General features: G+C 41.0%; 2 protein-coding genes across 2 annotated transcripts; one reads left to right on the top strand and one right to left on the bottom strand.

The window, feature by feature from the left end:
• The first annotated feature begins 302 nt into the window (after window positions 1–302).
• Window positions 303–1,652, top strand: LOC125236322 (venom serine carboxypeptidase-like). The gene has a single exon (XM_048143076.1). It carries the CDS (start codon window positions 327–329, stop codon window positions 1,644–1,646), a length of 1,320 nt encoding a protein of 439 aa, XP_047999033.1. The 5' UTR covers window positions 303–326; the 3' UTR covers window positions 1,647–1,652.
• A 138-nt stretch (window positions 1,653–1,790) lies between these two features.
• LOC125236320 (4-coumarate--CoA ligase-like 6) lies at window positions 1,791–15,261 on the bottom strand. The gene is made up of 11 exons (XM_048143074.1): window positions 15,077–15,261; window positions 12,920–13,127; window positions 10,905–11,097; window positions 7,579–7,719; window positions 6,640–6,790; window positions 5,782–5,916; window positions 5,519–5,650; window positions 5,076–5,156; window positions 3,999–4,145; window positions 3,026–3,191; window positions 1,791–2,182 (listed from the first exon to the last, which is right to left on the bottom strand). The coding sequence occupies exons 1-11, from the start codon at window positions 15,179–15,181 to the stop codon at window positions 2,049–2,051; spliced, it is 1,593 nt and encodes a 530-aa protein (XP_047999031.1). The 5' UTR covers window positions 15,182–15,261; the 3' UTR covers window positions 1,791–2,048.
• Window positions 15,262–16,491: the final 1,230 nt, after the last annotated feature.

Below are 16,491 nucleotides of genomic sequence, written 5' to 3' on the forward strand. Positions count from 1 at the left end.
AATCTTGAAAATGAAAATAAGTACCTACAGAGTGACAAGTTTAAAAACAGTCGTCACTCTTTCATATGTAAATGACTGCACAAAAGGTAATAAAGAATAAAATATGTACAGAATGTAGTGCGAAAAGTCCTTCGGAAACGTTCGTATTTGTCATGCTAGTTCAGTCAATGTCAGTACATCTTGTACTGAGACTGACTGAAATAGCATGACACGTTCGTACTTTTCCGTAACAATACGAAGGCAACTCTTTTCGCACTACATCTGTACGTTCATATTTAACTCTGGTCTTTCAACATTAAATCGCTCACAATCTCTGTAGTTTCACAATGAGTTTCACAATCTTTTGGTCGTGGCAAGCAATAGTGTTGCATATTCTCCTGCAATACACCGTGGGGATACGTGTAACTAACCACACAGCTGATGACCCCGGAGAGCCCTTGTTTCTAACACCGTACGTCGAAAGAGGCGACATCGCTACAGCCAAAAAGTTAGCGCGAGTGACCCTGAACAACTTGGAAGTCGAGAGCTATGCGGGTTTCTTCACAGTCAATAAGACATACAACTCTAACCAGTTCTTTTGGTATTTCTCCAGCAAGTCATTGGATAAACATAAGGCTCCGGTGCTTCTGTGGCTGCAGGGTGGGCCAGGCAAGTCTTCCTTAAAAGGTTTATTTCTTGAAAATGGCCCAATCACAGTTAAAAATGGGGAATTCCAGTCCAGAGAATACCATTGGGCACTGAATCACCACGTGATATATATTGACAATCCAGTCGGCGTTGGATTTAGCTTCACCAAAAACCAGAAAGGATACTGTACGGATGAAACGCAGATTGGCGCGCAACTCTACTCCACCCTAACACAGTTCTTTCAACTTTTTCCAGATCTTCAGCAAAACGACTTTTTCATCACTGGAGAGTCTTACGCTGGAAAATACGTGCCGGCTCTCGCTTATACTATCCTTAAGAGGAACTCTAATGGGAAAACTAATATAAACCTTAAAGGACTCGTTATTGGTGGACCTTGGATAAATCCTGATAGTCAGAGACATTTTGCACCCTCTAAGAGATGTTTCACACCTGCATGGCTGTTTACTGATAATGAGGCAATCCAAGCTCAGCGTCGTTATGTGGATAATGAATTTGCATCAGTGGTGACCAGGAGCGCTGTCCGGAAAGCAATCCACGTCGGAAACTTATCATATTGTGAAATGAACTGGACAGTGAACAGGAAGTATATGGGAGTAGATTTTTGTCAATCTATAGCACCCTGGCTTGCGGAGATACTAGAGCATTATCCGGTAACGCTTTACGGTGGTAACAAAGATGATAAAGTGCCATATATTGGGATTGTTGACTTTTTGAGGAATCATTTTAATTTCACGGGTGCTGATGAGTACAGGAGTGCTGTTCAGTATTGTTGGCGGGTGGAGAGTGAGCTGGCGGGGTGCGTGCGGCGCGCGCACATGCTTACTGAGATCTACGTGTTGAATGCCACGCATTATGTGCCCAGAGATCAGCCTAAACGAGCATGGGACATGATCACGAGAATCACGCACGGAGTAGGCTTTGATCAGAAAGAAGTATGCACAGCTCAGTCCAAAAAATGGCGTAATGTACCACTTATAAAGAGTTCTTACAGTAACTAATTTAAGTAAGCATCTATATAGAATATTATACAAGGTTACTTAAATTATCAATATATTTAATCCATAATTCCAACCTTCTAGAAATAAAGACATCGTAAGCAAATAGGTAGGTAGTTAATTTGTTTTAATGAAGAAAACAACAAATTATAAGTAAAACTGCGTATATAATCGTGTAGTGCGCATTAAGAAATAAATCATTTATTTGAATAAATTAAATCGTACATTAAAAAACATTTTTTACAATAAAGGCAAATTTGAACCCATCACTGTATTTTCTACCTATCTTTGCGGCACTGCGAGTTTTCGGTACGTCGTTTGGTTTTTACTCCTCCGTAGTAATCTGTAAGCTAGGCAACCTTGCCTACGGCTGTGTGAATTCGTATCCAAAACCAAGACCGCCTTCTAAGTGGATGTCTGTTGGGCCTCTCTAGCCAGCTGCTTTGCTTTGGCCCTGGCGACCTTCCCGTTGGACGTCATCGGCAGCACGTCCACGAATATCACTCCTCCATGCAGCTGCTTGTGTTCCGACAGTTTACCTGTCATAGAGAAAATAAATACATCATTTCACAAAATATTTACAGTAATCAACAGTCTAGAAAAGTTCAACAGCACATACAATCATACATTTTCACATTCATCACTATTTTGGCATCTCCAATGTTTCTCAATCCATTCTCATGGTCTGGAAAAAAATTCACAAATAGTCTGAAAGAAAATAAAGCCCGCGCTTAAGTAGATATGCGTCAATAACAGCCAAATTTGAAGAAGCCTTATTTTCGGTAACAGTGAATACTAGAGCTACATACTTATGAAGTTTGGTCTAATGTGACTCAACGAAAATCACTGAGTACCTATTTCGCTGCGTCAATATCGGCTAAGATCATATTGCTCACGAGTGTCACGACCACCTGACTCGTCGTCCAAGGGATGTTCTAACTGCTTACCTCACCTCCAGCACGCCACAATATTTCTACATCACCATTTCTTCTGGTGACGAAAGGAGAAAGAACCTGAATCAGTCGGTATACTCACTAGCTACCAGATCCTGAATCTCGTGAGCAGTGACTGTAGCACCTGGTTTCTACACGACCGATACCACCGACCATCCACCGGGTTTCGATGCTCTCCATCATATTTCTATATTATCTCTTCTTCTGATGACGAAATGAGAAAGAACCTGAATCAGCTGGTATACTCACTATCTACCAGGTCCTGAATCGCCTGAGCAATGACTGTAGCACCTGATTTCTCAACACGACCAATGCCACCGACCATCCACCGAGTTTCGATACTCCTCCATGATGCTCCATCATGTTTCTATATTATCTCTTCTTCTGGTGACGAAAGGAGAAAGAATCTAAATCAATTGTTATACTCACTAGCTACCACGTCCTGGATCTCTTGAGCAGTGACTGAAACCCCTGGCTTCCTCACGACCAGCGCCACTGGCCACTCCCCGTCCACCGGGTTTGCGATGCTCGTCACACACACCTCCAGCACACCGTCAAGTTTCTGTATCACCTCTTCTAATTCCATAGGGACCACCTGTGTTAAAACAGTCGTTGCTGCTGTATGGTTTTACGCTATAAATATACATAATATTTCCATGCAACACTTTTTGTAATCATTCAGATGGGAAAGCAAGCCAAAATACATATTATATCGTCACTACTTTAAAAAAATCTCGTATCTCATGCTGTTCCTCAAAGTTAAAACGCATTAAGTCTATATGCATTCCATACCTACATACTTATTACAATTTTCTTTTCATTGACAGACGAAGATACAAGTTTTTTTAAAAGTAGTGACGATATGTTGATAAGATAACAACGAGCCGATTTTATTGCTGAAATTGAAGAGCTGCTAAAATCATTATTTAAATATCCTAGCTATTGAGACAGAGACGATCGACAGTTTTTATTTACCCTTCGATGGTCGATTCAAAAAAGCTGGCACGAATGGGGTGAACGAAGTTTAGATTGTATTATGATACAACCCGAGCCATACCACCATTTTATGCAAGTATTATTAGGTCTGGTGGATCGAGCTGCAGAGATTTAAATATTTTTCCCCTCACTAGCTCGGAAACACGTGTTTTGACCTTTAATACCAGCGGGTAAAAACGCATTTTATCCACTAGTGGGTAAAGTAATTTGACCTTGAATAAAGTCAAATTAACTGCTTTAAAATTGATAAAAGTTGGTGAATGGTGAATCTACTAATAAAGATGATTTACCACCTGTGGAACTACTGGAAGCAGAGATAAAAGCATTTTTTGCGTTGTAGTTTCCTCGCTATAGCGAGGGGAAAAGTTTTGTGTTACACTCGAGTGAAATAACTATTAAATCTTACGTGGTAGGAGCGAAACTTGATGAGCATCTTGAGCCTCTCCACGAAGAAGAAGTACCCGTTCTCGTCTCTCCGCAGCAGGTCACCCGTTTTGTACCAGCCGTCCGGTGTTATCGCCTTAGCGGTCTCTTCCGGGCTTCTGTAATATTCCTGAAACAAAACCACAAATATTACAGTCGACATCATAATGTATATGTATAGGTATCGGAGCTGCCAAATCTCGCACAATTATAGAACACATAATTTTTAAGAAAAAAAAACCGCCGCCTTTGGGGTTCTGGTGAAAGCTACTTGCGAATGTTGGATTACGTATTTCGGTTCTGACCATCACCAACAGTTCCACTGCACCAAATGTCACTATTCTGGACGTAAGTGCATGCTGTTCTTATAAAAATACCAAAGTCACTATAAACGTGCCGTTCAGATTTGAGGAGTTCGGTTCTGACCATCATCAGCACTTCCACTGCACCAAATGTCGCTGTTCTGGACGAAAGTGCATGCTGTTCTTATAAAAATACCAAAGTCACTATAAGCGTGCCGTTCAGATTTGAGGAGTTCCGTTCTGACCGTCATCAGCACTTCCACTGCACCAAATGTCACTGTTCCGTACGTAAATTCATGCTGTTCCTTTAAAAATACAAAAATCACCATATGTATGCCTTTCAGATTTGAGGAGTTCCCTCGATTTCTCCAGGATCCCATCATCAGAACTGGGTTCTGAGAAAAATGGGACCAATCTGTATGCATATACATTCAATCAAAAAAAAAATTTTCAAAATCGGTCCAGTAACGACGGAGATATCGAGGACCAAACATAAAAAAAAAAGAAAAAAAAGACGACTTGATAACCGACAGATAACCGTCCTTCTTGAGAGATATGAGGCGACGGTTAAAAATTACAATAAATTGGACAAAACTACGAGACATTTTTTTAGAATATTTGTAAAAGCATCAGTAGTAGTAGTAGTAGTAAACACTTTATTGTACAGAACAAATTACATGTACAGAGAATAATTATAACGGTTATGTACAAAGGCGAGCTTATCCCTTTAAGGGATGGGTTTCATGGGTTTTACTTACAGTAAATCGAGGTCCTTTGGTCCAGAGTTCTCCGGGAACGTTGGGTTCCGTTATTATTTCTCCCGTCACCGGATCGACAAGCTGGAAATAGATATATAGATAAATGTTTAAATTGTGAATCATGGATGTTATATGGATGTTCATAGTTTTTAGCTTAATAAAGAGTTCCCTTGCTTGTTACATTTTAATCATCAGACCCTATGCGACGCTGACCTGACAGACTCTCCCAATTTGTCCTTTCTCTGTATGATACAAATCTTCTAATTGCGTCGTTATTAAAAAGGGAAAAGTTTTCGCGCTCGTTTGCACTTGTAGCCAGCAATGGGGCATTGGACTTGAACCTCGCCCTTTGAACTTTCCATATCTACGTGCTTGGTTGTAGCATGGAGTCCAGGCACTCTGTCCTTTATCGCCATCACGGGATGAACTACCTGGTGACATACCTTGAGTTTATTGAGCGGTGATTCGACGCCGCAGTTCCCAAGAGGACCCGCTGGTGCTGGCCGCAGTGCTGGGCCCAGGCACTCTGTTTGCCCGTAAGTCTCTACCACTTGCGCATCCGGACGAAGTGCTGCCTGAAAATCAGGAGGTAAGTACATTTTAGCTATGTTTATACATATATATGTATGTGCGTCAGTTCGTATACGCTTGACGGTTATCAAGTAATTAACAGTATACTTGAGCAAAAACTAGAAAAGAAGTATACCTTCAGGTCGATAAGGAGATTTTTCTGAATGGAAGCCCCAGAAAGAAAAATCACGTCAAAGCAGGTCAGGTCACACGGTTTCTCATGCTGCAGTATGCGGTGCAGGATCGATGGCGTGCTCATCATCATAATTGGCTGAAACACGAAAAAAACTGCATGATCTAATAAATACGGAACGTGAAACCAGCGGACTCTGTTAGCCGAGTAACAGCAGTAAAACTATCTAAATTTTTTTGTGTTGGCGGCGTGCACAGATCAGGTGAGCAAAGGATAAGAGCAAGCTTAGCTCAATGTGCATATCTGTCTCCATCGGTTTTCCCTTAGTCGCCTTATAATACGATATCCACGGGACAAGATCCCCATCTTGTCCCGTGGTACGTACTATTATTTTCTGACGCTGGCACCACGCAGCATATCTAAGCCAACCGACTGCTGAATCGACTAGCAGCATGGACCTGGAACGGCTCGGCAAAGTCCCGGTGGCACAGAGGAATACTCGTGGTTGACTCGGCTTGGACCGGACCCAGCCGTGTCTAAAATAAGTCGTCGCATTTTTAGTGATTTGAATAGTAAATAATTTTATTTTCATGTCAAAGACTTCCACCAGTTTCTCTGTCCTTTTTGTAGGTTCTGAGTATTTGTGGTATGTATATGTGAGTGTGCACGGGAAAACATCCCACTTTGTCTATTGCTATGAAGCTTTTTTGTCAGTTTATTCATATAAAGATACAAGTAAATCTCCCCTTAATGATAACCGACAAAGTGGGACGTTTTACTAAACACACTCACATATGTGGTCCGTGACAGTCATTAGAGTGACTGGACTGACTAACTAATTAGTTTTTAGTAATAACTTACCCTATATTTATTGATAATGTCAATGACATGTTCTGCAGTAGCGGGCGCTGAAGTCTGGACCTTGATCTGGTTGTATGAGGGCATGCAAATCGCATTGAAGTAGGCTGAAACCCACTGCACGGCTGACAGATTTAGAGCAGGCTTCAATGTTCTGAAAATCGATTTACATACATACATACATACATACAATCACGCCTGTATCCCATGAAGGGGTAGGCAGAGCACATGAAACTACTCAAGTTTCAGTGCCACTCTTGGCAAATACGGGATTGAAAGAAAACGCAACTGTGACATTGCAGTGACAGGTTGCCAGCCTCTCGACTACGCCACAATTTAACCCATATCCCACAGTCGCCTGTCGCAATCTATGTAATTCGGTTATTATAGGTTAATATTACTATAGTTCCATTTAAAATTGAAATAGGTACCTACATTATTTCAGTAGCAGTAGCATTAAAATCCCATCTCACCCCCATTCGTCACTTCTCTCTCCCATTTATAACCCAACTCCCCCCGTTAAGTGCGTTTTCACATTATCCGATCCGGTATCGGATGTAGGACCGATATCCTATACACTTACGCCACCATCTTTGATTTTTGCCTTTGAAATCCTTCCTATATCCGATATCGGATGGGATAATGTGAAAACGCAATAACACACTACTTATTCAACCCGAATGACGGTATGCAGTTGCTACCTAAATCTATGATACCATCATCATCATCCTCCTTGCGTTATTCTGGCATTTGCCATGGCTCATGGGAGCCTGGGGTCCGCTTTGACAACTAATCCCAAGAGTTGGTGTAGAATTTCTACTAAGAATATGCGAATATTTAACGTATTTGATATGGGGATGAGATCATTGCGCACACGCGTACAATCGTACATCACACAAAACATCTAGACAAAACAGTTAAAAAAACATCACAGAATCTTACTTTGAAATGAAGAGCGAAGTGAATATTTTAACCAATTTGACGACAGGTCCATGTTTCATGGCCGCCACTTTAGGGTACCCAGTGGACCCACTCGTGGCGACTAAGAATGCGTATATTGCATCCATGTCGAATTCAGCTACCCTGGAAAATATAATTAGTTGGTATTTGGTTCAAGGCTCGGAACCGGTTTATTTTTTACCGGTTAAAACCGGTTTATTTCGATTTTACTCCGAACTTTTTAAAGAACGCGAACGTTATGAGAACTTTATTTTAACCGAAATAAACCGGTTTATTCGACGAGCGGCGAGACGCACCTAAATACCTTCGTTCACGCAGCGAGTTTTTTGTTTGGTTAGAACAGTATTACCTATTATGATGCGGAATAAACCGGTTTATTTTGTTCTAAACCGGTTAATCGAACGAAACCTTTATGAAAGAGTTCTCCTAAAAACCGGTTTAAAAATAGCGGTTTTTCGAGCGAAAACGAAATTTAAAGGTTTGTCCGCAAGTACATGATAACGTAACGGTTTGAAAATTTAACCGGTATTCGAGCTCTGTACGGGTAGCATGGTCGCGCGATAGACGATAAAATATCAGGCCGTCCCATCGCACTATTAGTAATTGCGATAGGGACGGCCAGCTGTTTTATCATTTATCGCGCGACCATAATTGCCAGCCTGATTTGGTTAGGGTAAAGTTTGCAAGATTATGACTTATGACAAAACATGGTAGCGCCAGTATTGAATGAAACACATCAGGGTACGTAGGCGAATGCCACAACGCCCACAACCGCTCACGAAACGAAACGCTCGTATCTATCTCTATCGCTCTTGCGTATTGGCGCAACTACCTTTCGCGGCGTTTCGTTTTCGTTTCGCGTCGCAGAAATGCCATTCGGCCAGGGGCGGCTCACTCCGTGATTCTATCGCCGCGTTACAAGTACATGCTGGCGGCCGCGAGTTCGCGGTCTAATCAGGGATGGCGCGCGTTCGCACTTTCTATTGTTAAATTACGTCGCGAGTTTTTTTAAGATTCATATGCAATGTCCGCGTGTGGAATGGCTAATAATGCTTAGTTGAATAGACATCATGAATAAAATAGGACAATCTTACACAGATCTTATTGATTAAGTCCCACGGAAAAATCCAATAAGGCTTGTGATGCTGAAGGCTTAAACAAAAATATATAAATACTGTATATATACCTAGAAAGTACCCAAGACTTGAATATATAGTATAACATTTTATCTGAGAATTAATTCGTTTTAATCCATAGGCAACCCTATCATCCGACGCTGCGCACGTGCGGCTCGTTTCTTTGTTAGAATTTTGTAGGCATTTATTAAGGCGGCATTTCGTGAACATCAAAGCAGTGGGCCTTCTGTACTTGTACTATTATATATTCTGTGATTCGGCTACAGCACCAGGATTACCTAGCCACAGTTGCCCATAGCCGTATGCTTCGTAAAGCATATACTGTATTGTATGTAGGTACTAGGTACTCTCTCTTAGCTTATCTATAGTGGCGCGACAGAGGATAAGTTTGGAATTTTTGATCGCAAAGTAGCATCAAGCGTCAACGATTCTCACTTTGGCTAAGCCGGTAGGTAAAGTCTGTGGGGTTTTACGTAGTTTTTTTTTGCTTAACTGCGTAAATTTGGATAGAGCTTGTAGGTACTAAATCTAAGGCAAATAGGTACCTATGATAAGAAATCTTCAAAATAACAAACGTCACTCTCTGTGCCATTAAATTCATTGGTTGGTTTGAGTTAACATATACTTACTTATTTTTAGGGTTATTTAAAAGGCCGTGAAGTAATTCATAAATAGGTACAAGAAAGTTATAAGACGAAGTTTGTAATAAAGGTCACAAAATAATGTGTTGGCAATAACTTGTTAGAGTTGTTAGAGACCCATGCTAATATAGTATAGGTATTATAAATGGGAAAGTGTGTGTGTCTCTGTTTGTTTGTCCGTCTTTCACGGCAAAACGGAGCGACGAATTGACGTGATTTTTAAGTGGAGATAGTTGAAGGGATGGAGAGTGACATAGGCTACTTTTTGTCTCTTCAAACGCTAGCGAAGCCGCGGGCAAAAGCTAGTGTATATTATAAGCATACGTAAGGGAATCTGATAGCGGGAAGCGACTTTGTTTTATACAAAGTCATGATACTTAGTGATTTATAATATACTTTGGTGATTTATAGGTAGATTGTAAATACCTAACCGCTATTTATAACGAACATTGTATTTTGTGACGCAAGAACAAATAAGTGACGAGCTGTTGCATGATTTTTTATTCAAATCCGAGATATTTTTAACCGCCTTCCAAATCTCAAGGGAAGGGGTTCTCAATTCGTCTGTATTTTTTTTATTTTTTTTAATGTTTGTTCCTCGATATCTCCGTCGTTACTAAGTAGACCGATTTTGAAAATAATTTTTTTTTATTGAATGTATATGCATACAGATTGGTCCCATTTTTCTCAGAACCCAGTTTTGATGATGGAATCCTGGAGAAATCGAGGGAACTCCTCAAATCTGAAAGGCATACATATGGTGATTTTTGTGTTTTTAAAGGAACAGCATGCATTTACGTACGGAACAGTGACATTTGGTGCAGTGGAACTGCTGATGATGGTCAGAACGGAACTCCTCAAATCTGAACGGCACACTTACGAGTATAGTGACTTTGGTATTTTTATAAGAACAGCATGCACTTTTGTCCAGAACAGTGACATTTGGTGCAGTAGAACTGCTGATGAAGAGTGAGCCGCCCCTGGTTAGAGTTCCGTTCTGATAATCATTCTCATCTGTAAGTACTTCAGAATCATCCAAATTTCAAAATTGGTTCAGAAATGACGGAGATATCGAATAACAAACATGAAAAAATATACAGACGAATTGATAACATAACCCAACATTTGAAAGTATTTATCACCAGAACCCCAAAGGAAGGCGGTTTTTTTTTCTTAAAAATTATTTACAATGTGATGCTGATGAGATGACTGTGTGATATGTGTTAATTTGTTTATGTGGTTGATATAAAGGTTATTGCGATCCAAAATGAAGTGTAACTACCCGGTTTGTGTTGGAACAGTTGTCAAACATTTAACACGTTTACGGACACAGCGTCATTCTCGAAACCGCGTGATATGGCACAGGGAGGAGTTATAGCCTAAACTGACGAAAAAAGAGCTCATGTAAGCGGTAGGCGATCACTGCCGCCCATGGACAATCGAAACACTAGAAGTGTTGGAGGTGCGTTGCCGGCCTTGAAGATGGGTGTACGCTCTTTTCTTGACTCTTTATTTTTCTATCAGCACTTACTCAAAATCATCTACAGACTGGTCGCCGGCATACTGTTGTACCAACTCGGCCATCGAGTTCCCCCTCCCATCGAAGGTGACGACTCTCGTGTCCAATCCCAGCTCTGCCACGGCTCGTCTGTAGTCCTCGTATGAAGACTGCTGGCAGAACGCGATCTTTGGCTCCAGCTGCTTGAACAGCTGTTTGATTTCATCTGAAATGTTATGTTAAATCATTTACCTAAATGATAAATTTACAAATATTTAGAAACTATAAGACGGCTAGCGGGCGTGAGGCGTAACGTGAGGCTTTATCACGCGACTTTTGTACTAGTAGTGTAAAAGCGGTTAAGGGGGTGATGTTGTTCCCTTTACCGAGCGCAGACTAATTGGGTTGAGGGTCCCAATAAGTCGACACTCTTATAAGATGGTGAGGGTTCAGGCCTGGCTTAACAGAACAACAACAACGATTCCAATTGGATTTATTTAGACAACACAAGAGTTACACGCAAGTTTACACAAATAGTCTTATACAATGTAGTCTAGTAACACTAAGTAACACGAATGCCGTGAGTGGTATATCTAGCACTGTACACTGTTGCTTTCACTGAACTTCACTTTGACTATGGACGCGACGGTAGCGGGTGTACCGAAAAGAGGTGACGTGACGAGACGTACTTCGAACCGGGCTCACGCCTTGCTAGTAGAAGACTCTCCGTGTGTGATCGGAATTGCGACCTTACGCCAAACGCAGGGGTTTACGCAATGTGTGATCGGAACGGGCTTTCTCCGTACTTAGCAAGGAGCTAGCTTAGGCCTAGAGTAAGGTCCTAGTTAGGAGCAGACTGGGAAGTCAACTGATTTGGGATGTGTCCCGGCGGGCTTTTATACCACCCGACGGCGTGGGTGAAAGCGACGCTTCCTTCCTTCCTGCGGCGAGGCGTCACCCCGCGTGGAGGGGGTGTAACGGGACGCTGGACCCGCGCATCTGCAGTGGCCGGCCATCGCAATGTAGAAAAAATGGTGCGGTACCGTTGGAATCGGAAGGGCCGGCGGAACCTTCTACCTGCGTTACGCGTGGGAAACTTGGTCGTGCTACAGTAGGTAGTAGGGACAAAATAGGTATACCTACCTATTAATAGGCAACCGAAAAGATTACGTAAGTTCTTATCATGGATTAAAGTAGTACACTGATAAAGAATTCAGTAAATCCATATGAAGTATCGGTCTAAATAAATATTTACATAACTACACAAAATTATCTATTTACAAGGAAAACTACAACGATTGGGTAACACGTTAGATGGTTGATCGGAAGGAATGTGTATACACCTACATATGTATAGCACAATATAGTTGTATAGCACAATATGGTTCCTTAAGCTATGCTATAACTACTTAAGCTTTAAAAATTGATAAATATTAATATAATTGAAAATAATTAGGTATTATAGCGAACTCGCTAACGGACTTAACTGGCGCCCTAAAATAATCTTCGCTTTAAAGAATTCCCAAAACAATTACGATGCCATATCTAAGTAGGTATATTAGGATTGTTAGTAGGTACCTAGGCGTAAAACAGCGCCGCGCCGGTGGCCTAGCGGTAAGAGCGTGCAACTTTCAAGAAGTCGCCGCTAGTACCGAATCAGTCCAAAATCTTACCAAATTTGAAAAACGAGTCAACACCACCGATGAGATACCTTTTCATGAGGGCCGACTGATGGTTTAAGTCCCAGGGTCGTTATTCACAAACGCTTCTGTTCGACCAAACACCTCCTAAGAACTTTGCAACTTCCAGAAAGTCAATCTGTGTTACAATATCAATAATATATTTATTTACATACATACATACATACTATCACGCCTGTATCCCATGAAGGGGTAAGCAGAGCACATGAAACTTCTCAATTTTCAGTGCCACTCTTGGCAAATAAGGGGCTGAAAGAAAACGAAACTGTGACATTGCAGTGACAGGTTGCCAGCCTCTCGCCTACGCCACAATTTGCCCCATATCCCATATATTTATTTAAATCTTACCAAATTTGAAAAACGGGTCAACGCCACCGATGGGATACCCGTTCATGAGGGCCGCATAGAACGGTATGTGGAGATCCAGATGGTTGTCCCCACCTAACGCCAGGACATCTCCCGGCTTTAGTCCCAGGGTTCGCAGACATCTGGCCACGGTCGTGGCGCGAGTGAGAACGGAGCGACGCGTTTCTTCCTCGCCTGTTGCTGCGTCTATCTGAAAATTGTGGGTAAATGGGTTTACTCATAGCCACAGACTAGCTAAGGCGAAGACTTGGAGCGATCTATAAATATTGCAGTCTTGCGGAAACTCAGACTTTGTTGCTCTCTGTGATTAAATACTATTCTCTTTGATTACTTATTGTACTTACTTACCTATTGTTGTTAATAACAGTACAGATGTAGTGCGAAAAGAGTTGCCTTCGTATTTTTACGGAAACGAACGAACGTGTCATGCTATTTCAGTCAGTCTCAGTATCGTCAGTTTATGTAATCATTAATGTGTCGATCGTTACTATATAATTTATAAAATAATACTAGATTTTGCCCGCGGCTTCCCTCGCGTTAAATTCGAAAATCGCGGAATGCTCTATACAAACTTCTACCCCCCATTTCAGGAAAGTGGGGGATTAGAAAGAGACAAAAAGTAGCCTATATCACTCTCCATCCCTTCAACTATCTCCACTTAAAAAATCAAGTCAATTCGTCGCTCCGTTTTGCCGTGAAAGACGGACAAACAAACAGACACACACACTTTCCCCTTTATAGAGGTAAAATATTAAGTATAGATGATCTTGTAAGACACTCGCTCACTTTGCTCAAGTCGTTGCAAAGTTAGCTTAGATATAGGTACTCTCGCTGGACAATCAGACAATACGAGTATTCGCCCGTTATACTCACAGTAGTTGAAAAGCGCAAGTCAGACAGGATGTCGGTAATCATCTACTGATGAATTCAGGTAACTGCATTGATGACAATTTAAAGGCTACAGTTTGACCGGACTGTCTAATTTTAAACAAATATAGTGAATTATAGTGTATCAGTGTTCGGAACCGGTATTATTAGCTTAAAATTTTGGATTCTTTTAATGCTGGTTATAGTGGTTATACCAAGACAAGTTGGCAGCGATTTTAAGACGATACAGGAGGGGTCAATTCTATTTCCTCCCTGGTTTTTGGAGATACAGCAATGATTTTTTCAACACAGATTATTATTATTTTTATCTATGTCGGACCGTTTTGATTTTTTTGATATTCTTTAAAGACGCTAGAGCCCATCAAAAATTTTCAAAAACAGGCTTATTGATTATGGGGCAAAAAAAGGTGTGGTATTCAAAACTGGTAACAATTAGGCAAAAAACTAAACGGTCCGATAAAGATTATTTTGTTGTTATTCAGATTCTCAAATTTCGTTACGATTGATTAAGTTTTGAAGGAGGAAACAGTCGAGAGCGGAACCTCGATTTTAAAGATTTTTTCGCAATATCTTTTAACTGGGTTGTTCTGAATGGACAATTTTTTTTCGATAAATCTAGTTAATAACACTAGTATATTTAACTAAAATTCCCAAATCGAAAGGGGGGGGGGCTCCTTTCCATTTTAGCATTTTAGCTCCTGTAGAGCACAGGCTTTTAGCAAGTACTTAGTATTCATTTAAAGTCAGACATCTTTGAAATGATATATGACTTCTCTACCTGTGTAAGTTGTTACCTAATTTATAATTTTTCCTTATTCCTTCACATGTTTAAGGAAAATCACTAACAAATATTAAGCCTAGGTATCCAAAGCATAGATTTTTACGACCTTAACGTCATCATCATCATCATCATATCAGCCCTTTATCGCCCACTGCTGAGCATAGGCCTCTCTTCTAGTACGCCACTTGTCCCGGTCCTGAGCAAGTGTCATCCAGTTGTGACCCGCAATTTTCCGGATGTCGTCCACCCAACGAGCTACCTTAACATAATAATAATATACATATAGGTATCATATATCCTTAGAGTCTTTGTATTTTAAAGGCCTCTTGATAGAATCTGTTGCAGGCCCTACGCCGTATTAAAATAAGTTCAGAATTTGACCTGGCTAATTTTTACAAACATGCTGTTCTAGTAGGTATACGTATATTATATAATCTATTTGTCTAATTATGTTACTTTACTCCACTCACCTGACAGACAGCATCCGGATCTTTAAGCAAGCATTCTCTAATATAATGTCCCAGATGATGTTTGTTATGATTGTCCACTGGTACTGTGCCGGACGATTCACTCATGGTTCATAACACACACTCGTGTAAGTTGACTGCTCGGTTGTGACCGTCACACTGACGTTTCATCCACACGAGATCGCACGCACTGTTACGTACTATGTTTTGAAATGTTTTTGATGTTTGCGCTTAGATCAACTTGTATTTGTAGATAGAGCATAGGCAAGTCGATGTGGCAACCGTGCAAACGGAGCGCTTTATCACTCAGACTTTCTAGCTCTTCCGTAGTTAGTGCTACAGGATGTGAAAGGGTGCACAGTAAAAAATATTTTTTTATTACCTCTATATTAACTTTTAAATATTTACCAGCAAGCAATGGTGTCCGCAGAATGTATAGTAAAAGTCTAATCTATTTTAAACACAGAACTGCGCTCCAAAACTGTGTGCGTAGCCGAATGCACAAACGCTCACGAAACGCTCACGATAATATTCTTTCGTAGCTATCTATCTCTGTCGCTCTTGCGTATTATCGACACAGAGCTAGACTACATTTCTGCGGCGTTTCGCATCGCAGAAATGCCATTCGGTTACGGGGCCTGGTATCGTAGATGTGGGTGTTAAGTCCGCAAAACTCAAGTGGGATTTGAAAGGACCTGCCAGATGCATCCAGATTGGTCGGCTATATTGACTACAACTGACCAAAGAAGAGATGGCGGGACAACCTCGATACATTTTGCATGGTGATGAGAGGCGGAAGAAATGGGAGCCCTTTGCCCAGCAGTGGGACACAAAAAAGGCTATAGGAAAAACAAACTCAGAAAAGGTGCTAATGAAAGTAATGAATTACTTAACCGTTTTTTAACCCCCGACGCAAAAACGAATGGGTGTTATAAGTTTGACGAGTCTGTCTGTCTGTCTGTTTGTCTGTCTGTCTGTGTGTGTGTCTGTCTGTGGCGTCGTAGCTCCCGAACGGATGAACCGATTTAGATTTAGCTTTTTTTGTCTAAAAGCTGATTTAGTCGCGCGGGAGTGTTCTTAGCTATGTTTCATGAAAATCGGTCTACTATATCGCAGTAGGGTTTTTTTTCAAAATTTTAATTTTGTGGTTAGGTTATAGCAGATGCCATTGATTTGGTTGTGTACGTAGTGACAGCGAGTCGTTTGATAATGCGAAGTCTGACGGAGGAAGTCAACATACGTTTGCGACATATATGTGAAGGAGTGGAGCTTTTCCATTATAAATTAAAACTGGTCCATCTTTATTTAGATCAGCGATTGTGCGGATTCTACGCTGGAGGTCGTGGGATCCAATATTACATGACTTACACTAATGTCTTGTTTGGGATTTTAATAACCTAACGATGTTCAAGTGCCAA

The sequence above is a fragment of the Leguminivora glycinivorella genome, chromosome 19 (genome assembly GCF_023078275.1).
Source record: "Leguminivora glycinivorella isolate SPB_JAAS2020 chromosome 19, LegGlyc_1.1, whole genome shotgun sequence".
Taxonomy (NCBI): domain Eukaryota; kingdom Metazoa; phylum Arthropoda; class Insecta; order Lepidoptera; family Tortricidae; genus Leguminivora; species Leguminivora glycinivorella.